At 42.5% G+C, this 24,745-nt stretch overlaps 1 protein-coding gene across 1 annotated transcript in view; it reads right to left on the reverse strand.

Moving 5' to 3' along the window:
• The window catches only part of drp2 (dystrophin related protein 2), a 411,043-nt gene that overhangs the window by 90,637 nt on the left and 295,661 nt on the right, over positions 1-24,745 (reverse strand). Inside the window, exons 10-12 of the mRNA XM_061930041.2 lie at positions 13,092-13,152; positions 10,808-10,869; positions 3,594-3,668 (exon numbers count right to left, since the gene is read on the reverse strand). Coding sequence (XP_061786025.2) covers positions 3,594-3,668; positions 10,808-10,869; positions 13,092-13,152 — 198 coding nt within the window. The remainder of the gene's footprint in view (positions 1-3,593; positions 3,669-10,807; positions 10,870-13,091; positions 13,153-24,745) is intronic.

The raw sequence follows: 24,745 nt of genomic DNA on the forward strand, positions 1-24,745 counted from the left end.
TCCACATACTGATATGCTAAAAGTCTTAAGTGTTGTACGTGCATACAAATGTTTGAAATGTAAGGTTATATTTGTCCTCTTTAGTTGAAAAGAATAGTTGTACATTCTTGACTAGCAGGTTATAGTTTACATCATTTTACATGTTTGCAATTTCAACAAATTGTTGAATTTCAATAATTGTGATTGAATAAATAAAGTGTTTGTATGTTGTCTAAATCCAACATGATGTATTATTATAACTCATCTTGTTTGTAACACAGTTAGTGAATGAAGTGTACTTTTATACTTATTTCCATACCTGCCAACTTTTGAAATCAGAAAAACCTAGTAGCCAGGGTCCAGGGGCCGCAGGCCCCGGTAGGTCCAGGACAAAGTCCTGGTGGGGGGTTCAGGCTTCGCCCCCCGACGCAAAATGATTATTAGCATTCAGACAGGTTAAAATGTTGCTAAAACCATCACTTTTCTATCAGTCACAGTGACTTTTCAAAACAAAAATATTACAGCAAAAATCATATGGGTTGATTGACATGTTTATTCTGTAAGCTAACTTCAATAGTTTGAAATTATTTTGACAGTTAATGCCAGTTATACTGTCAACCTTTCACAAGACTTCAATTTGTTAATTGAAAGTATAAACAGTATAAACACTTTTTACAGTAAACAAATGGTAAAACAGTACTAAACAATTTCATTAAAAAAAAAATTGGTGTCATTATTAACTTTCTGTCCAAGCTTGTATAATCTACTGCCTTGTTCAATTGTATAAAATATTCTGTGCCTAAAATTCACATTTCTATCACAATTATCATACTGTAAACATGGTAAGCTAACTTCATTACAATTAATAGTCCTGTCAATAGCATGGAATTACAATTCAAATGTAGTTTTTTTGTAAGCCTTTCAAAAGAATTCAAAATATGAAAAATTAATGAAAATGAATTTAAGCCATCAGACACTTGAAAAGTGGCACATCACATCTCTAATGTAATCATTTTAACTTTTCAACAGAAATAGCACTGCAAAAATATTAAGGACATACTTCTGTATTTTGGTAGTTATGCTGTCAACATTTAACAAGATTTCTTCAACTTGGACTTGAAAGCATAAATAGTATAAACACTTTTAACAGTATAACAGTACTAAACAATTCCAATAGATAACATTGGTGTCATTACCTTTTTGTGGCTAAAATCCGAAAAACGTTGAAAGTTTTCCACTTGTATCGCTAGCAACGGCATTAGACTTGTGTTCTTTTGTCCCAACGTGGTCTTTTACATCGCTAATTCCTCCGTGTCCGATCGAAAAATCTTGTCTGCGCAAGGTGCAATTTGCGTAGTTTTCACCCTTTTTGGAACGGATAATTATTCCCGGATAGGCTTTTGAATATTCTTCACGGAATGACTGCAGTTTTCTTTTCGGTTTAAGACTCGTTTGTGATTTTTCTCCGGCTGATTCCATGATCGTTCGCTCGTTTGGAAACAATGGCAACTGGTGCCTCGTGCTTGGCAGCGGTGCTATAAATAGCCTCGCGCATTTAAAAAAAAATAAAAAATTCAATTAATGAAAAACCGTATTTTTTATCACTGCAACCGTAACCCGGAATAGGTTGATGAAAACCGTACTAATTACGGGAAAACCGTAGTAGTTGGCAGGTATGTATTTCCCATATTTCTACACAATAAGTCAGATATGTAACACTAGTGAGCAGTAGACAATATGAAGTCATTTTTGCTCTAGAACATGTTTTGTTTTATTCATTGCTACTTTATGTTGTATATTTTTACATTACAGTTCATTTTATCATCTATTATTACACCCAAAAATGTGTTCATCTTAATATCAACTCTATTTAATAATATATTGTATTAATAAAAGCACTTTACATTGAGCAAACAACCTCAAAGTGCTACAGTGCATTGAACAACAACACTACAACCACAAATAGCTGCCAAATAAATAGTAAAAAAATAAAAACTAGAACAGCCTAATAGCTAGAACTAGCACACATACATCTAAAAAAAAAAAGAGGCTTTTTTAAAAGGAAGGGTTTTTAAGCCTTTTATAAAAGCATGCACAGTCTGTGGTGCCCTCAGGTGGTCAGGGAGAGCGTTCCACAGACTGGGAGCGGCGGCGCAGAAAGCCCGGTCTCCCATAGCTCATATGTGTATTTGTGTTGGACTTTCTCTTCTACTGTTACCAAATATCATTATTTTAGTTTTACTGAGATTGAAAGATAGTCTGACTTTGTCAAAGCATCTTTCTCATTTCTGACTACCGTATTTTCCGCACTATTAGCCGCACCTAAAAACCACAAATTTACTCAAAAGCTGACAGTGCGGCTTATAACCCGGTGCGCTTTATATATGGATTAATATTAAGATTAATTTTCATAAAGTTTCGGTCTCGCAACTACGGTAAACAGCTGCCATCTTTTTTCCCCGTAGAAGAGGAAGTGCTTCTTCTTCTATGCAAGCAACCGCCAAGGTAAGCACCTGCCCCCATAGAAGAGGAAGCGCTTCTTCTTCTACTGTAAGCAACCACCCGCCCGCGTAGAAGAAGAAAAAGCGCGCGGATATTACGTTTCATTTCCTTTGTGTGTTTACATCTGTAAAGACCACAAAATGGCTCCTACTAAGCGACAGGTTTCCGGTTCATGAAAAGACGCAATCTCTCCATCCGCACACGGACTACTATTTCACAGCAACTGCCTAAAGACTTTCAAGAAAAGCTGGCTACTTTCCGTGCATATTGTAAAAACAAGATAGCTGAAAAAAAGATCCGGCCAGAGAACATTATCAACATGGACGAGGTTCCACTGACTTTTGATATTCCTGTGAACCGCACTGTGGATACAACGGGAGCACGTACGGTGAATATTCGCACCACAGGGAATGAGAAGTCATCCTTCACTGTGGTTCTAGCTTGCCATGCTAATGGCCAGAAACTTCCACCCATGGTGATATTCAAAAGGAAGACCTTGCCAAAAGAGACCTTTCCAGCCGGCGTCATCATAAAAGCTAACTCGAAGGGATGGATGGATGAAGAAAAGATGAGCGAGTGGTTAAGGTAAGTTTACGCGAAGAGGCCGGGTGGCTTTTTTCACGCAGCTCCGTCCATGTTGATATACGACTCCATGCGCGCCCACATCACGCTGGTTTTTAATATATTATTAAAGTTTGACTGACCTATCTGACTGTTTTTTTGACATTCCTTTAGCGCAGTTAGATGCGGCTTATAACACGGGGCGGCTTATAGGTGGACAAAGTTTTGAAATATGCCGTTCATTGAAGGCGCGGCTTATAACCCAGGGCGGCTTATGGTGCGGAAAATACGGTATTTGTATTATCTTCTGTGTGTTTTCTCCTGAGCACAACACAGTTGTATCATCTGCAAATAAAACTAACTTCAAATGCTTTGTAACTTTACAAATGTTGTTTATAGGAAGATTGAACAATGTTGGTCCCAGTATTGACCCCTGAGGTACGCCAACACACGAGAGAGTCTTCTTCTCCAACAAACCAAAGTGGAGTCATGACTCCCAGTGAAAAACTGTCAAGACTGTGGATTAGTGATAGTCCAATATTGTGACTTACGTCTTAGCGCCTTCTGGACCCGCCGCAGCTTCATGGCTGTTCTGTAGGCGGAGAACTTGATGTTGTTCAAATCGGCTAAAAGGGAGACGAGAGAGAAGAAGGTTTGTCCGTCAGAGCGGAGAAAGATGATTGAACAGTTCTTTAGCGTGTTTCATCACAGCTAATGAGAGGCAATCAGCAGAGTAGTGCTAAGATCTCCCAGGTTTACAAAACACACTCGGATCCTTAATGAGACCCTCACGGCTAAAAGCTCCACAGGTGGCGTGGTGTGGTTCCTGCTGGCGTGATGTGGTTCCTGCTGGCGTGATGCGGTTCCTGCTGGCGTGATGTGGTTCCTGCTGGCGTGATGCGGTTCCTGCTGGCGTGATGTGGTTCCTGCTAGCGTGATGTGGTTCCTGCTGGAGCCCAGTGACTCAGAGGCTCCTCTCTGCTAGTGACGTCTGCACGTGATGAGCATCATCCACATGGCAGATCAGATCAGATCAGATATGTCTTTATTGTCATTGCACAAGTACAACGAAACTTTGTTTTCAGCACAAAGCCGTTCAAGATGAGACAAAGAAACAGTGCACAGGGTTACAGAACAGGAACGCTGATGGGTCGCCACAAGGCGCCCCGTAAAAGATGGGAAAAAGGTCAAACGCTGGGGAAAAAGATGAGTAAAAAAAATACAATCTAGACTGGGTTCCTAAGGGGGTCTAGTCTGGAGTGAGGAAAAACCCTCCATGCCATGCACACATAATAAACACGTTACATTTAATCACGACAAACTGGCAACAGAGGGGCAGGGAGTTGGGGCCCTGGAAGGCGACTGCTGCTATGAAGCGCTGCCCTCCGACGTTTTCACAGCATCAAGGCCATTTGAGGGAGTCAAATCGTAGATTAGGATGTTTGTTTTCCGCCAGCAGACAAAACAATGACTTGTCTGTTCTATTCGTCCATGCTGGGTGCTCTCAAATTCAATTACATTTTCCTTTTCAGCAAGCTTCTCCATGATGTGATCCATCTTGCGATTCGGTTCAGAAATCGCCACAGTCTGTGACAGGCCCTAACCAATCTGGCGCCCTAGGCAAGATTTTAGGTGGCGCCCCCCCACATCGGCAGTGAAGTGTATATACTCACAAGAAACCGAATAGCTTTGTCTTTGACCTTTTTTTTTACTTACAACTATACCTAATATATAAAGGGGTGGAAAAGTGACTATTACCTGCAGGGCAAACATTAGCTAACCAGAAGGCAATAACAATGTAAACAAAAAACACCTGCTTAAAAGATCTAATACAAATGTCCCTGAGGAATGTAAGGTGGGAGTACTGTAATTACCTAACGTTACATTATTATGTTCCATAACAATTTAGCCCCCTCCACAATATTAACCCGACGTTAAAACAGAACTAGCTATTTATTGATTAGCAATTGCCGAATCATGTAACATTAGCTTAATGCTAAAAAGCCAGGTTACTATCACATTCTGTAACAGACAAATAATTTCATGTAGGCTCACGTTACCTACCTGCTACCTCTGTCTTTTCTCGTTTCTCCTTCTCTTTTTTTCTCTTTTTTCTTCCCTGGGCACCTGACAGTTTTGGCCGTTTTGACATCTTGTGTTGATTTTTTGATGTGGTGACGTCCAAAAAGAGTAATGATACGGGAAGGGAGGGGGCGCACCGTGCGGGGGGAGTGGGGGGGGCGTAATGTTGTAACAAATTATATTTCTATTAAATAGGCTTTACTTTGCATTTTAATTAACGTGGGATTATTTTTTGTATTTAGAAATAATAGTACCAACTTTTTTTTTTCTTTTTTCTCTCCAACATTTGTGGCACTGGCGTGGCGCCCCCTGATGGACGGCGCCCTTAGCATTTGCCTATATGGCCTATGCCACGGGCCGGCCCTGGTCTGTGATCCCACAGCCCTGCCCAAACCTTCCATTGCGACGAACAGCCGTTGGGCTCCTTGAGTGGCTGCTATTGTCTTACGAATTTGACGAGACACCAGAGCAATGCCCAGCCCAATCAGCAGGTTCCCCGCGATCACTGTTCCAAATAGGTAGATGTCTTCCACGTCCTCGATTGAAAGGACTGAGAGGCACATGATTCTCCATTTATCCCAGGAATCTCTCACGTACCCCGCAGCAATGGTTCCATCAGGGCAGCCAGGCTCCCCCGAACCTCTTTTCCTCGTCGAAAATATTTTGTCAATTGCGTCAAGAGTCCAGCTGATCATATCCATGTTTGATGTTTAGATTTGAGGACAGCGCAAAGAAAGAGGCTTCAAAAAAGTTCAGACAAGACAAAAACAAAGAGAGTAAGCTTGGAGAAGAGGGAGCGGAAAAAAATGCGACCTCCCTCACCAGAGGCAAGACAGAAAGAAAGAAATATACCACTCTTCCTGGTCATACACCAAACAAGCTCCAGCTCACACACCAGCTTTATTTCCCCAAACCACCACTGAAGAGATGAACAAGCATGTACATTATTATTATTATTATTATACTCTAATCACCGGCTCAGTGGTCTAGTGGTTAGAGTGTCCGCCCTGAGATGGGTAGGTTGTGAGTTCAAACCCCGGCCGAGTCATACCAAAGACTATAAATGGGAGCCATTACCTCCCTGCTTGGCACTCAGCATCAAGGCTTGGAATTGGGGGTTAAATCACCACAAGATTCCTGAGGGCGGCCCACGCTGCTGCTCACTGCTCCCCTCACCTCCCAGAGGGGTGAACAAGGGGATGGGTCAAATGCAGAGGACAAATTTCACCACACCTAGTGTGTGTGTGACAATTATTGGTACTTTAACTTTACTTTAGAAGTTAAGGCGTTTATTGGTAAGATGGCTTTATTTGTATGAAATGTATTTAATCAACTTCAAATCAAATTGTTCATTTTTTCCTTCAGAAACAAGTCCTGTTTTTCCCTGCAAGTTAGGAAATGCTTGATTCTGACCACGTTTATGTCATGTCTGTGTAATCATGTTTTGTTTTAAGTCATGTTTTGTTTAGTTTCTGGCTTTTCACTCTCTTGTCTTGTTTGCATGATTACCCATTAGTTTCACCTGTTCCACGTTTGGACTCATTGTGCACTCTTGTTTGTCACCATAGCAACCATTAGTTTTCACCTATCACGTCACGCACCTGTTTCACGTTTTGAGTCACGCACCTGCTTTCACTAATCATGTCCATAGTATTTAAGTTCATTCATTTTCTGTTGTTCGTCCTGACGACATCCCCGCATGTATGCTCCTGCACACTCTCCACACCCTGATGACCCTTGCTACTCTTTTTTTCATGCCGGTTCCATGCCAAGTACGTTTTTGTTTATTAAGCCACAGTTAGTGTTTTGTTTAATTGTTCATAGTTTCTGCCAATGTGCAAGTTTTGTGTTTATAGTCTAGTTTTGTACCTCCGCCCCTGTGCGCGCTTTTCGTTTATTCCTTTTTTGATAGTTTAAATAAATCATGTACCCACCTTCAAGCCTTGACCAGTCCAGTTCATTTGCACCACGGGAGAACAAACCAAGCCACAGTCCTACTCATGACAGTTTATGCCTTACTAGATTATGCAGACTCACTTTTTATGAAGGCACTGACACTTATTTGAAAGCACTGGATGGTGTTTATCAGGTTTGATTACTGCAGGTCCACCATTGCACTTTACATGCAACATCAAATTGAACATCTTTGTCAGTCTGCAGATTTCCTCCTTGGATGTTTTTTTTATATATAAAAATAACTTCTTGGTCTGGTTTCCCCTTATTTTTCTTCATACATGCGTGAAGGGTTGCGACAGTTGAAGGCAGGGCTATCAAACGTACGGCCCGGGGGCCGGGTCGGGCCCACAGACATGTTTTATGAGTTTGAACAGTTTGAGTTTGCTAAGTTTAAAGAATTGAGCTGACATTTTTGGATGAAAGAAACTGCTGTTCTAAATGTGTCCACCAGATGTCACAACAGCAATCCTTTGTATCTCCTCGCCAGAGCACACATGACTTCAGAGGGGGCGGAGCTATGTGCCCGTGTTTGGACACTACTTAAGAGTATATAGTGACAGTATACAAAATATGGATTGTGTGGAGAATGCACTCATAGTCATGTTTAAATCCATTTGTACTCTTTCTATGCTTGTATCTTGTGTCCGCAGATGTCTGTGTAGTGTCTTGAGGGATTGGAATATGGGAGAGATGCATCCCCCTCCTTATCTTATCAGTGTTGGAGAAGGGGGAGGCATTCCTTTGTGGAGGGGGGGAGGCTGTTTGTGTATTCAATATGTTGGTTCTTCTCGTTTGAATGTTAGACCATTACGAGATGTCGATATGAAAGGACAATTGGACTGGTCTCCTAAAGCTTTAGTAAAACATGATAATATTCCTATTCTGTCTTGATGGTCCTTCTTACTCAGCATATATGTCATCGAAAGAACTTGGGATTGACGGGTGATTTAAATTCCCTAAGAGGGAGACTGGTCAGATGCAACAATTGTTACGTTCATGCCTTGATTGTCAAAGATGTTGACATTTATTCCCAAATAATCTGTACATTTTGTCTTGTATTTATAACTGGGGACACATTTTCTGGGCGCACATAAATACGTTAACATAATGTGCATCAACTGCGATGAGGTGGCGACTTGTCCAGGGTGTACCCCGCCTTCCGCCCGATTGTAGCTGAGATAGGCTCCAGCGCCCCCCGCGACCCCAAAGGGAATAAGCGGTAGAAAATGGATGGATGGATAATGTGCATCCCCTTCTAACTTGGTGTGATTAATGAAATGATTCCAAATTGACAAGTTTTGTGGGAGACGATGCTACATGTGTATAAAACAAACCACATTATGTTCGTATATCAGTCGAGGAAAATGAGTAAATTACGGATAATCCCTGGAGAGATACCAGTCTTGGAGATGTGCTAGCTGTTCTTTGTCCTAACCTACTTTGGACCACTCCATACCTGCCAACTTTTGAAATCAGAAAAACCTAGTAGCCAGGGTCCAGGGGCTGCAGGCCCCGGTAGGTCCAGGACAAAGTCCTGGTGGGGGGTTCAGGGCTTCGCCCCCCGACGCAAAATGATTATTAGCATTCAGACAGGTTAAAATGTTGCTAAAACCATCACTTTTCTATCAGTCACAGTGACTTTTCAAAACAAAAATATTACAGCAAAAATCATATGGGTTGATTGACATGTTTATTCTGTAAGCTAACTTCAATAGTTTGAAATTATTTTGACAGTTAATGCCAGTTATCCTGTCAACCTTTCACAAGACTTCAATTTGTTAATTGAAAGTATAAACACTTTTTACAGTAAACAAATGGTAAAACAGTACTAAACAATTCCATTAAAAAAAAAATTGGTGTCATTATTAACTTTCTGTCCAAGCTTGTATAATCTACTGCCTTGTTCAATTGTAAAAAATATTCTGTGCCTAAAATTCACATTTCTATCACAATTATCATACTGTAAACATGGTAAGCTAACTTCATTAAAATTAATAGTCCTGTCAATAGCATGGAATTACAATTCAAATGTAGTTTTTTTGTAAGCCTTTCAAAAGAATTCAAAATATGAAAAATTAATGAAAATTAATTTAAGCCATCAGACACTTGAAAAGTGGCACATCACATCTCTAATGTAATCATTTGAACTTTTCAACAGAAATAGCACTGCAAAAATATTAAGGACATACTTCTGTATTTTGGTAGTTATGCTGTCAACATTTAACAAGATTTCTTCAACTTGGACTTGAAAGCATAAATAGTATAAACACTTTTAACAGTATAACAGTACTAAACAATTCCAATAGATAACATTGGTGTCATTACCTTTTTGTGGCTAAAATCCAAATTTATTCTATCAGATTGATCATACTGCAAAAATTATATGGTAACTTTATGATAAGTTTACTTGAAGTGGCATAAAACACTGAAAGTGATTGTTCCTATAACCCCTTTGTTTCAAATGTTTGTTCCACTTGTGGCAGTCGGGCACCAGCATACCGTCTTTGACAACTTGAAGTGGCATAAAACACTGAAAGTGATTGTTCCTATAACCCCTTTGTTTTAAATGTTTTATGCCACTTCAAGTTGTCAAAGACGTGCTGTGAAATACAGCCGACAGGATTGCGCACCAAACACGAAGCAAGGCCAAAGCGCATGCATGGTGCAGGAGAACAAAGGACTTCTTTCATTTAAGGTTTGTGATAAACCATCAAACTCATTCGTTAAAAGGACTCTATAGTAATATAAAGTGAGTTTTTCTGGACATTATCATGCAAGAAAAGTTTATTTTTGGGACCGCGATCACCACGTAATGATTTTTAAAGGTTGCATTACAAACATTTAACTGTCCCATGTGATCAGCCAGTGCGATTGGAAGTCCATGCTCAATTATTGCCTCCGTAAATAAAACTTCGGCATTTATCACATCCAAAGAATCTGTTTGGGCGACGAAAAACGTTGAAAGTTTTCCACTTGTATCGCTAGCAACGGCATTAGACTTGTGTTTTTTTTGTCCCAACGTGGTCTTTTACATCGCTAATTCCTCCGTGTCCGATCGAAAAATCTTGTCTGCACAAGGTGCAATTCGCGTAGTTTTCACCCTTTTTTTTTTAAATTAATGAAAAACCGTATTTTTTATCACTGGTTGATGAAAACCGTACTAATTACGGGAAAACCGGAGTAGTTGGCAGGTATGCCACTCCTCTATGGCCTCCTACAACCCTCTGGACTGGACTCCCACACAATCATGAATGGTTTGTGCAGCTGTGACGAAAGGCTATAAAAATGAACTTTTATTGATTTATGATTGATTCAAATCTCCAAATTGCTGTGCCTCCTGCAGTGCACATTTAGCGCACTAAAAATAGCTTCTGTTGTCCATAGCCCAGACAAGATGCTACAAATTATAGTCATGTGCTGCATTTTCCACAACATAACAAAAGACAACAAGGCTGCAGCAAAACAGCCACTAATTGTACATGCACATTTGTCATTTAGCACGTGCTATTTGGGTGTTAGTAGACCAGAGCCTGAATGACCTGTTGTTTACAATGAAGACTTAAGTTGACATCACTTGTTGCTAGGCAGAAATCAACCGTGGAGCAAAATAATCAATACTTTTTTTTACAAACATTTGGAAAGAAAGACAAACATTTGGTGGGAAGCGGACAAAAGAACCTACTAAAAATGTTGGATGAAAATGTCATTTTTCTTGGCCATTACTTACCGAGTGCTTGGTACAGTTCTGTCATCTTTGGGTGGTCCCAGCAGGTGGTCTGCGCCTGATGGCTGCACAATGGGAACATATTAACGTAGCAAGAGGCAAGAGTGACGTTAAAAAGGAAAGAAAACAACACAGGGGGTTGTTAAACAATATATAGTCAACACAGAGCAGTGAATTCTTTTGAGGCTTTTTGCGGACAGCGGAGTTTAAAGTTTGCGTTTCAACCTCGCTGCTGCTCTCTTCAGAAAATGCTTTCTGCATTGGAAAGTAATTAAAAGTGAAGGCAGTTCCACCATCTTTTGTTGTAGGCACGCAAACCCTAACCCTATCCCTATCCCCAACCCTAACCCCAACCCTAACCCTAACCCCAACCCTAACCCTAACTCTAACCATAACCCTAACCCTAACCCCAACCCTAACCCTAACCCCTAACCCTAACCCTAACCCTAACCCTAACCCTATCCCCAACCCTAACCCCAACCCTAACCCTATCCCCAACCCTAACCCCAACCCTAACCCTAACCCTAACCCCAACCCTAACCCCAGGCAGCAGTCAGGTCAACTTGGAAACAGAAAATACTGTCTTGCCAAGAAAATACTTTTTTATTATCTGCTGCTCAACACACAGACACACACACACACGCAAGTGTTACACGCTCATAAACACACACACATGCACGCACACACACGCACAAACACACACACACTAGAGATGCGCGGATAGGCAATTATTTCATCCGCAACCGCATCAGAAAGTCGTCAACCATCCGCCATCCACCCGATGTAACATTTGATCAGAACCGCATCCGCCCGCACCCGCCCGTTGTTATATATCTAATATAGACGATGCAAGGCATTAGTGAGGTTATAAAGCTTTTGCCTGTTAAAGAAAGGAGACTGATCCAATGCAGCACAGACATTCGCGTGCCACGCTGTCACGACCCAGACGCACACCAGTGCGCAATCATATGGGAGCCGCGCTGAGCGCACCTCCAAGCGCGTCTCGCTGCCGGCGACGGCCGGGTATGGGCCCGACGCTCCAGCGCCATCCATTTTCAGGGCTAGTTGATTCGGCAGGTGGGTTGTTACACACTCCTTAGCGGGTTCCGACTTCCATGGCCACCGTCCTGCTGTCTATATCAACCAGGGTGAGCCCCACCCCTTTCGTGAGCGCACTGCGCGTGGAGTGACCCCTGTTACGCGCCCCCGGCAACAGGGGTGGCGGGCAGGTAAGCTGCGCGGGCGGAGCGCGCGGAGTGACCCCTGTTACGAGCCCCCGGCTACAGGGGTGGCGGGCAGGTAAGCTGCTTACCTGTTGCAGGTGACGCCGGCCGCGGCGAAGGCGGACGAGGCGGGGTGTCGGTGCGGTGGGCGCGGTGGTGACCCTGGACGTGTGAGTCGGGCCCTTCTCGCGGATCGACTCAGCTACGGCTCCCGGTGGGGCCCTCTCGGGGGAAGGGGCCTCGGTCCCGGACCCCGGCGAGGCGTCCCTTCTCCGCTCCGTAAAAGTGTCCATCTCTTTTTTTTTTTTTCCTTCTGTTGTGGCATATGCTGCAGGTGCATGCTCGTTTTTCGTATGTGGGTAACAACATTTAACTATGTATATATATTTCCCAATTGGTTTAACTGCCACCCGCCTGAATCTATTTAAAATCTAATTTTTTTTTATTTCAACCGCCCGACCCGACCCGACCCGCGGATAAAATCTTTTTTTTTTTTTATTTCATCCGCCCGATCCGCGGATAATCCGCGGACTCCGCGGTTGTGCCCGCAAACCGCGCATCTCTAACACACACACACACACGTAAACATGCACACACACAAACATGCACGTAATCACACACACATACGCACGTAAACATGCTCATAAACACGCACACGAACACACACGCGCGCACGTAAACATGCCTGTAAACACACACCCACACACGCACGTAAACACACTCATAAACGCGCACACACACACAAAAACAAAAAAAAACAAACGCACACACACACGCACTAACGCACGCACACACACGCACACACTATTGCTGTATAAATGGCTAGATATCTGAGTGGTGTACAAGTCGAGTACACAGAATATATTTCCTCTGCTAATCATGGATTTATTCCCATTTGACAGCAACTCCAAGTTCAAATGCTTGGCTGAGGAAAATGTGAGTTTGAGGCGCATGTTTAAGAAGAAAAGTCTCCCTGATGCAACAAGTGCACTGCTCTACTTGCTCTACTTGCAACTAAAAGTCATGTGTCTTCCAGAAGAGAACAGAATAGATGTTGAACTCACTTGATGTAGTACGGAACTTTGTTGGGAGAGATGGCACGCTCCCATGGCCTCTGCACGGAACCTGCACACACACACATGTCATCATGTAAGCATGAAGAGCACTGCTCAGTGCACTCAACCTGCACACACACACCTGTCATCATGTTGTAAGCATGAAGAGCACTGCTCAGTGCACTCAACCTGCACACACATGTCATCATCTTGTCAGCATGAGGAGCACTGCTCAGTGCACTCAACCTGCACACACACACATGTCATCATGTAAGCATGAAGAGCACTGCTCAGTGCACTCAACCTGCACACACACACATGTCATCATCTTGTAAGCATGAAGAGCACTGCTCAGTGCACTCAACCTGCACACACACACATGTCATCATGTTGTAAGCATGAAGAGCACTGCTCAGTGCACTCAACCTGCACACACACACATGTCATCATGTTGTAAGCATGAAGAGCACTGCTCAGTGCACTCAACCTGCACACACACACATGTCATCATGTTGTAAGCGTGAAGAGCACTGCTGAGGAGAAAGTCTCTCATGCTGACACAAATAATGTGCAGCTAGATTTGTGGTTAATCCATTAGATCCCACTTCCTCCTACACGAGACTTCATCAACATTAAAAGTGATGTTGAATGCTCATTTATCCCTTTTTCATTTCGGACCCATTTTCTGCATTCATGACCATGCAAGTTCTGTATGAAATGGGTTCAGTGTTCACATGTGTGGAAGTCTGGAAAACATTCATTGCATTGACAGATTTTCTTTGTCAGAAAAATGGCCCAATTTGACCTTTTGCAACGTAGCAAAACAATGTGATGTAATAAACTATTTTATTTGAATGATGCTGAAGATGTTTTAGCAGAAGAACCAAGCACTCGTGCACCTTGTCACAAAAAAAGAGTGGAAAGAAGCAACGCCTATGTCCATTTAATCTTGTCATATATATATATATATATATATATATATATATATATATATATATATATATATATATATATATATATATATATATATATACATACAGGTAAAAGCCAGTAAATTAGAATATTTTGAAAAACTTGATTTATTTCAGTAATTGCATTCAAAAGGTGTAACTTGTACATTATATTTATTCATTGCACACAGACTGATGCATTCAAATGTTTATTTCATTTAATTTTGATGATTTGAAGTGGCAACAAATGAAAATCCAAAATTCCGTGTGTCACAAAATTAGAATATTGTGTAAGGGTTAAATTTTGAAGACACCTGGTGCCACAAATTAATCAGCTGATTAACTCAAAACACCTGCAAAGGGCTTTAAATGGTCTCTCAGTCCAGTTCTGAAGCCTACACAAACATGGGGAAGACTTCAGATTTGACAGCTGTCCAAAAGGCAACCATCGACACATTGCACAAGGAGGGAAAGACACAAAAGGTTATTGCTGAAGAGGCTGGCTGTTCTCAGAGCTCTGTGTCCAAACACATTAATGGAGAGGCAAAGGGAAGGAAAAACTGTGGTCAGAAAAAGTGTACAAGCGATAGGGATCACCGCGCCCTGGTCAAGATTGTGAAAAAAAACCCACTCAAAAATGTGGGGGAGATTCAGAAGGAGTGGACAGCTGCTGGAGTCAGTGCTTCAAGATCCACCACCAAGAGACGCTTGAAAGACATGGGTTTCAACTGCCGCATACCTCGTGTCAAGCCACTGTTGACCAAAAAACAGCGCGAAAAGCGTCTCACCTGGGCTAAGGAAAAAAAGAGCTGGACTGCTGCTGAGTGGTCCAAAGTCATGTTTTCTGACAAAAGCAAATTTTGCATTTCCTTTGGAAATCGAGGTCCCAGAGTCTGGAGGAAGACAGGAGAGGCACAGGATCCACGTTGCCTGAAGTCTAGTGTAAAGTTTCCACCATCAGTGATGGTTTGGGGTGCCATGTCATCTGCTGGTGTCGGTCCACTCTGTTTCCTGAGATCCAGGGTCAACGCAGCCGTCTACCAGCAAGTTTTAGAGCACTTCATGCTTCCTGCTGCTGACCTGCTCTATGGAGATGGAGATTTCAAGTTCCAACAGGACTTGGCGCCTGCACACAGCGCAAAATCTACCCGTGCCTGGTTTAAGGACCATGGTATTTCTGTTCTAAATTGGCCCGCCAACTCCCCTGACCTTAGCCCCATAGAAAATCTGTGGGGTATTGTGAAAAGGAAGATGCAGAATGCCAGACCCAAAAACGCAGAAGAGTTGAAGGCCACTATCAGAGCAACTTGGGCTCTCATAACACCTGAGCAGTGCCAGAAACTCATCGACTCCATGCCACGCCGCATTAACGCAGTAATTGAGGCAAAAGGAGCTCCAACCAAGTATTGAGTATTGTACATGCTCATATTTTTCATTTTCATACTTTTCAGTTGGCCAACATTTCTAAAAATCCCTTTTTTGTATTAGCCTTAAGTAATATTCTAATTTTGTGACTCACGGAATTTTGGATTTTCATTTGTTGCCACTTCAAATCATCAAAATTAAATGAAATAAACATTTGAATGCATCAGTCTGTGTGCAATGAATAAATATAATGTACAAGTTACACCTTTTGAATGCAATTACTGAAATAAATCAAGTTTTTCAAAATATTCTAATTTACTGGCTTTTACCTGTATATGTATGTACACACATATATATATATATATATATATATATATATATACACACACATCTAGTCTTAGACTTAGATTGGTCGCATCTAGTCTTAGACTTAGATTGGTCACATCAAGTTTTAGACTTAGATTGGTCACATCTAGTCTTAGACTTAGATTGATCACATCTAGTCTGAGACTTAGATTGATCACATCCAGTCTTAGACTTAGATTGGTCACATCTAGTCTTAGACTTAGATTGGTCACATCCAGTCTTAGACTTAGATTGGTCACATCCAGTCTTAGACTTAGATTGGTCACATCTAGTCTTAGACTTAGATTGGTCACATCCAGTCTTAGACTTAGATTGGTCACATCTAGTCTTAGACTAAGATTGGTCACATCTAGTCTTAGACTAAGATTGGTCACATCTAGTCTTAGACTTAGATTGGTCACACCCAGTCTTAGACTTAGATTGGTCACATCTAGTCTTAGACTTAGATTGGTCACATCTGGTCTTAGACTTAGATCGGTCACATCTAGTCTTAGACTTAGATTGGTCACATTTAGTCTTGGACTTAAATTGGTCACATTTAGTCTTAGACTTAGATTGGTCACATCTAGTCTTAGACTTAGATTGGTCACATCTAGTCTGAGACTTAGATTGATCACATCCAGTCTTAGACTTAGATTGGTCACATCCAGTCTTAGACTTAGATTGGTCACATCTAGTCTTAGACTTAGATGGGTCACATCTGGTCTTAGACTTAGATCGGTCACATCTAGTCTTAGACTTAGATTGGTCACATCTAGTCTTAGACTTAGATTGGTCACATCTGGTCTTAGACTTAGATCGGTCACATCTAGTCTTAGACTTAGATTGGTCACATTTAGTCTTAGACTTAAATTGGTCACATTTAGTCTTAGACTTAGATTGTTCACATCTAGTCCTGGACTTAGATTGGTCACATCTAGTCTTAGATTTAGATTGGTCACATCTAGTCTTAGACTTAGATCGGTCACATCGAGTCTTAGACTTAGATTGTTCACATCTAGTCTTAGACTTAGATTGGTCACATTTAGTCTTAGACTTAGATTGGTCACATCTAGTCTTAGACTAAGATTGGTCACATCTAGTCCTAGACTTAGATTGGTCACATCCATCCAGTCTTAGACTTAGATTGGTCACATCTAGTCTTAGACTTAGATTGGTCACATCTAGTCTTAGACTTAGATGGGTCACATCTAGTCTTAGACTTAGATTGGTCACATCTAGTCTTAGACTTAGATCGGTCACATCTAGTCTTAGACTTAGATTGGTCACATTTAGTCTTAGACTTAGATCGGTCACATCTAGTCTTAGACTTAGATTGGTCACATCTGGTCTTAGACTTAGATCGGTCACATCTAGTCTTAGACTTAGATTGGTCACATCTAGTCTTAGACTTAGATTGGTCACATCTAGTCTTAGACTTAGATTGGTCACATCTAGTCCTAGACTTAGATTGGTCACATCCATCCAGTCTTAGACTTAGATTGGTCACATCTAGTCTTAGACTTAGATTGGTCACATCTAGTCTTAGACTTAGATGGGTCACATCTAGTCTTAGACTTAGATTGGTCACATCTAGTCTTAGACTTAGATCGGTCACATCTAGTCTTAGACTTAGATTGGTCACATTTAGTCTTAGACTTAGATCGGTCACATCTAGTCTTAGACTTAGATTGGTCACATCTGGTCTTAGACTTAGATCGGTCACATCTAGTCTTAGACTTAGATTGGTCACATCTAGTCTTAGACTTAGATTGGTCACATCTAGTCTTAGACTTAGATTGGTCACATCTAGTCTTAGACTTAGATTGGTTACATTTAGTCTTAGACTTAGATTGGTCACATTGAGTCTTAGACTTAGATTGTTCACATCTAGTCCTAGACTTAGATTGGTCACATCTAGTCTTAGACTTAGATTGGTCACATCTAGTCTTAGACTTAGATCGGTCACATCGAGTCTTAGACTTAGATTGTTCACATCTAGTCTTAGACTTAGATTGTTCACATCTAGTCTTAGACTTAGATTGGTCACATTTAGTCTTAGACTTAGATTGGTCACATCTAGTCTTAGACTTAGATTGGTCACATCTAGTCTTAGACTTAGATTGGTCACATCTAGTCTGAGACTTAGATTGATCACATCCAGTCTTAGACTTAGATTGGTCACATCCAGTCTTAGACTTAGATTGGTCACATCTAGTCTTAGACTTAGATGGGTCACATCTGGTCTTAGACTTAGATCGGTCACATCTAGTCTTAGACTTAGATTGGTCACATCTAGTCTTAGACTTAGATTGGTCACATCTGGTCTTAGACTTAGATCGGTCACATCTAGTCTTAGACTTAGATTGGTCACATTTAGTCTTAGACTTAAATTGGTCACATTTAGTCTTAGACTTAGATTGTTCACATCTAGTCCTGGACTTAGATTGGTCACATCTAGTCTTAGATTTAGATTGGTCACATCTAGTCTTAGACTTAGATCGGTCACATCGAGTCTTAGACTTAGATTGTTCACATCTAGTCTTAGACTTAGATTGGTCACATTTAGTCTTAGACTTAGATTGGTCACATCTAGTCTTAGACTAAGATTGGTCACATCTAGTCCTAGACTTAGATTGGTCACATCCATCCAGTCTTAGACTTAGATTGGTCACATCTAGTCTTAGACTTAGATTGGTCACATCTAGTCTTAGACTTAGATGGGTCACATCTAGTCTTAGACTTAGATTGGTCACATCTAGTCTTAGACTTAGATCGGTCACATCTAGTCTTAGACTTAGATTGGTCACATTTAGTCTTAGACTTAGATCGGTCACATCTAGTCTTAGACTTAGATTGGTCACATCTGGTCTTAGACTTAGATCGGTCACATCTAGTCTTAGACTTAGATTGGTCACATTTAGTCTTAGACTTACATTGGTCACATTTAGTCTTAGACTTAGATTGGTCACATCTAGTCTTAGACTAAGATTGTCACATCTAGTCTTAGACTTAGATTGGTCACATCTGGTCTTAGACTTAGATCGGTCACATCTAGTCTTAGACTTAGATTGGTCACATCTAGTCTTCGACTTAGATGGGTCACATCTAGTCTTAGATTTAGATTGGTCACATCTAGTCTTAGACTTAGATCGGTCACATCTAGTCTTAGACTTAGATTGGTCACATTTAGTCTTAGACTTAGATCGGTCACATTCAGTCTTAGACTTAGATTGGTCACATCTGGTCTTAGACTTAGATTGGTCACATCTGGTCTTAGACTTAGATCGGTCACATCGAGTCTTAGACTTAGATTGTTCACATCTAGTCCTAGACTTAGATTGGTCACATTTAGTCTTAGACTTAGATTGGTCACATCTAGTCTTAGACTTAGATTGGTCACATCGAGTCTTAGACTTAGATTGTTCACATTTAGTCTTAGACTTAGATTGTTCACATCTAGTCTTAGACTTAGATTGGTCACATCTAGTCTTAGACTTAGATGGGTCACATCTAGTCTTAGACTTAGATTGGTCACATCTAGTCTTAGACTTAGATCGGTCACATCTAGTCTTAGACTTAGATTGGTCACATTTAGTCTTAGACTTAAATTGGTCACATTTAGTCTTAGACTTAAATTGGTCACATTTAGTCTTAGACTTAGATTGGTCGCATCTAGTCTTAGACTTAGATTGGTCACATCAAGTTTTAGACTTACATTGGTCACATCGAGTCTTAGACTTAGATCGGTCACATCGAGTCTTAGACTTAGATGGGTCACATCTAGTCTTAGACTTAGATTGGTCACATCTAGTCTTAGACTTAGATCGGTCACATCTAGTCTTAGACTTAGATTGGTCACATCTAGTCTTAGACTTAGATTGGTCACATCTGGTCTTAGACTTAGATCGGTCACATCTAGTCTTAGACTTAGATTGGTCACATCTAGTCTTAGACTTATCCCATTGGGTTTAGTTTTTTCTTGCCCTGATGTGGGATCTGAGCTGAGGATGTCGTTGTGGCTTGTGCGGCCCTTTGAGACACTCCTGATTTAGGGCTATATAAGTAAACATTGATTGATTGATTGTCTCCCTGTAATGTTTAATCCTGTTCTGTCTCCCTGTAATGTTTGTCTGCTCTTGAATGGGATTGTGCTGAAAATGTTAATTCCCCTCAGGGATTATTGAAGTATTTGTGATCGTGATGTTGGCGTGCTCGTGAAAGCTTCTCTCTCTCTCTCTGTGTTTGTCTTGCTGTCTTCATGTTGCCGGAAGTCTCCGTGGCCACGCTGGTCACAAACCTCATTGCTTCCACTTCAGCAGAGTACTGGGGCGGGTCTCCCGGCCTCTGCTGTGCTATGGTCCAGGGGGGGCTGGCGGCAAGGCCAAAAAAAGAAGGACTTTGCCGGGTTTAGAGCGAGGTCATGTCTGAGCTGAAGTGTTAGCGCTGTCATGCTGGCTGCAGGTGCCACAGCAGGGGGGTGCAAATACAGCTCATGTTATCTGGCCCACATGAAATATATTGCATTCAACATGAAAGTGTCCAAGACAATAACTTCAAACTGCAACACACTCTTACTTTCTCGATAAAAGCACTCCTGTTACTGGTTTTTTTCTTACCACCCAAGGCTACTTTCCAACGGCTGCTCCTTTTTGGCTCGTTGCCCTCATTCTTTGGCCTTTGCTGAAATGTGAAGTGCTAACACACACAGCTGAGGTCTCCAACAGTTTGTCTTCTGTTTGCCTGCCAAGGTGAACTCGAGCGTGACGTTCACGGCTGTGGCTGAGAAGGACGAAGACTCGCCGGCCAGCTGACACCCATTTATTATTGTCCTGCTTATGGCACTCTCATTTAGTGCCAGCTGAGGACACGATGATGGTGTCTACTAGGTCTACAGATGATGGTGTCTACAAGGTCTACAGATGATGGTGTCTACAAGGTCTACAGATGATGGCGTCTACTACATCTACAGATGATGGTGTCTACAAGGTCTACAGATGATGGTGTCTACAAGGTCTACAGATGATGGCGTCTACAAAGTCTACAGATGATGGTGTCTACAAGGTCTACAGATGATGGCGTCTACTACATCTACAGATGATGGTGTCTACAAGGTCTACAGATGATGGTGTCTACAAGGTCTACAGATGATGGCGTCTACTACATCTACAGATGATGGTGTCTACAAGGTCTACAGATGATGGTGTCTACAAGGTCTACAGATGATGGCGTCTACAAGGTCTACAGATGATGGCGTCTACTACATCTACAGATGATGGTGTCTACAAGGTCTACAGATGATGGTGTCTACAAGGTCTACAGATGATGGCGTCTACAAGGTCTACAGATGATGGTGTCTACAAGGTCTACAGATGATGGCGTCTACAAGGTCTACAGATGATGGCGTCTACTACATCTACAGATGATGGTGTCTACAAGGTCTACAGATGATGGTGTCTACAAGGTCTACAGATGATGGCGTCTACAAGGTCTACAGAGGATGGTGTCTACAAAGTCTACAGATGATGGGGCGGCATGGCGTAGTGGGTAGAGCAACCGTGCCAGAAACCTGAGGGTTGCAGGTTCGCTCCCCGCCTCTTACCATCCAAAAATCGCTGCCGTTGTGTCCTTGGGCGGGACACTTCACCCTTTGCCCCCGGTGCCACTCACACCAGTGAATTGAATGATGAATGATAGGTGGTGGTCGGAGGGGCCGTTGGCGCAAATTGCAGCCACGCTTCCGTCAGTCTACCCCAGGGCAGCTGTGACTATGAAAGTAGCTTACCACCACCAGGTGTGAATGATTGATGGGTTCTACATGTAACGCGACTTTGGGTACTTAGAAAAGCGCTATATAAATCCCAGGTATTATTATTATTATTATTATGATGGTGTCTACAAGGTCTACAGATGATGGCGTCTACAAAGTCTACAGATGATGGCGTCTACTACATCTACAGATGATGGTGTCTACAAGGTCTACAGATGATGGTGTCTACAAGGTCTACAGATGATGGTGTCTACAAGGTCTACAGATGATGGTGTCTACAAGGGCTACAGATGATGGTGTCTACAAGGTCTACAGATGATGGTGTCTACAAGGTCTACAGATGATGGCGTCTACTACATCTACAGATGATGGTGTCTACAAGGTCTACAGATGATGGTGTCTACAAGGTCTACAGATGATGGCGTCTCCAAGGTCTACAGATGATGGCGTCTACAAGGTCTACAGATGATGGCGTCTACAAGGTCTACAGATGATGGCGTCTACAAGGTCTACAGATGATGGCGTCTACAAGGTCTACAGATGATGGCGTCTACAAGGTCTACAGATGATGGCGTCTACAAGGTCTACAGATGATGGTGTCTACAAGGTCTACAGATGATGGCGTCTACAAGGTCTACAGATGATGGTGTCTACAAGGTCTACAGATGATGGCGTCTACAAGGTCTACAGATGATGGCGTCTACAAGGTCTACAGATGATGGTGTCTACAAGGTCTACAGATGATGGTGTCTACAAGGTCTACAGATGATGGTGTCTACTACGTCTACAGATGATGGTGTCTACTAGGTCTACAGATGATGGTGTCTCCTAAGTCTACAGATGATGGTGTCTCCTAGGTCTACAGATGATGGTGTCTACAAGGTCTACAGATGATGGTGTCTACAAGGTTTACAGATGATGGTGTCTACTATGTCTACAGTTGATGGTGTCTACAAGGTCTACAGATGATGGCGTCTACAAGGTCTACAGATGATGGTGTCTACAAGGTCTACAGATGATGGCGTCTACAAGGTCTACAGATGATGGCGTCTACTACATCTACAGATGATGGTGTCTACAAGGTCTACAGATGATGGTGTCTACAAGGGCTACAGATGATGGTGTCTACAAGGTCTACAGATGATGGCGTCTACTACGTCTACAGATGATGGTGTCTACAAGGTCTACAGAAGATGGCGTCTACAAGGTCTACAGATGATGGTGTCTACAAGGTCCAGTGCTACCTCCATTTTGGATCAATCACCTTTTAACAGAGGGGTTCTGACCACGGAGCGCACGCAGGAACCACCACTCACTGTGACAATAACAGAGGTACGTACAGTTCTGAGCAGAACAAACACACAGAAGGCAGCCGGCCCAGACAACATTCCTGGCCAGGCCCTCAGAGTGTGTTCATCAGAGCTGGCTGATGCACTTGCTGACATATACAACTTGTCACTAGCACAAGCTGTTGTGCCCACCTGCTTCAAGACCACCACCATTGTGCCCCTGCCAAAGAAAAACACTGTGACCTGTCTGAATGACTATCGCCCTGTGGCACTCATCCCAATAGTGATGAAGTGCTTCGAGAGGATAGTCGTGTCACACATCAAGAAGACCATCCCAGACACACTGGACCCTCTACAGTTTGCCTACCGGCAGAACCAGTCCACTGAGGATGCAGTCAACACCGTCATCCACACCACCCTCACCCACTTAGAGGGCAAGGACACCTATGCCAGGCTATTATTCATCGACTACAGCTCTGCTTTTAACACGGTCATCCCACAAAAACTCACTGCTAAACTCCTCCTGGGTCCTGAACGTTCTCACAAACCGGCCCCAGTCAGTCAGAGTCGGCAACCAGACATCAGGCACAAAGGTTCTAAGCATAGGGACCCCCCAAGGCTGCGTGCTGAGCCCCCTATTGTACACCCTCTTCACACACGACTGTGTGGCCTCCCAGAACAACACCAGTATCATCAAGTTTGCAGATGATACTACGGTCGTCGGACTGATCACCGGGGGAGCTGAGGCAGCGTACAGAAGGGAGGTAGCGGAACTGGTGGCCTGGTGTCAGGATAATAATCTCTCCTGGAACACAGACAAGACCAAGGAGATGATTATTGACCCACGGAGAAGGAGTACCCACTACACACCTCTGTACATAGGGGGGACAAAGGTGGACAGGGTGAAAACCTTTAAATTCCTTAGGACCCACATCAGCGAGGACCTCACCTGGGATCACAACACCCAACAAACCATAAAGAAAGCCCAGCAGCGACTGTACTTCCTAAGAAGGCTGAGAAAATTTGGCATGCCACCCAAAATTCTCAGCAACTTCTATAGAAGTACAGTTGAACGTGTCCTTACCAGCTCAATCACAGTCTGCTAAGGACAGGAAGGCACTCCAGCGAGTGATTGAAACTGCTCAGTACATATCAGGAGCAGCCTTCCCCTCACTACAGGACATGTACTCTACCAGGGCCACCAGGAGAGCACACAACATCATAAAGGACAGTACACAAGTCTCTTCAGCCTCCTACCATCAGGCAGACGATACAGGAGCCTGAAATCCAGGACTACGAGACTGACAAACAGTTTCTACCCACAGGCCATCAGGCTTGTGAATGCTAACATGTGAATGCTAGCTACCCCCACCCCGTCGTTTTACTTTTGTCTTTTTGAACAAAAGACAGCTACCATGACCACCCCCGAACTGTGAACCAACACTGTAGACACTTTTCACCTTTGATCACTAAAGACACTTTAACTGCTGCTGTGACCCAAGGTCACCTCCATATTTATACTGTTGACTGTCAATCAGAATGTGCAATAATGTTATGTTACTTACTGTGCCTTGTATATACATTTTATTTTTATTTTTTATTTTAGCTGAGTACCGTGTGACTTGTCGAAGGGTGGACTAGCAAAGTAAGATTTTCATTGTACGGCAAACTGTCTGTTTAACTGTGCGTATGACAATAAACAATCTTCAATCTTGAATCTTGAATCTTGAATTTAATGTTGATCCTTGGCTGTTCTTTTAGGCTACATTTGTTACGGCTCAGGCTCCTGCCAACGCCGCTCATCCGTCTGTGCGGACCTCGGGACACGCCCACGGGTGCGCACATCCAGGGACGCGCCGCGCACGTCTCCGCCCTGCTGCAGCCACCAGCTGCAATCACTCGCTGGCAATCTGCACACCTGCGACTGATCAGAGCGAGATCAAT

This window comes from Nerophis lumbriciformis, linkage group LG36, assembly GCF_033978685.3.
Source record: "Nerophis lumbriciformis linkage group LG36, RoL_Nlum_v2.1, whole genome shotgun sequence".
Classification (NCBI taxonomy): Eukaryota; Metazoa; Chordata; class Actinopteri; order Syngnathiformes; family Syngnathidae; genus Nerophis; species Nerophis lumbriciformis.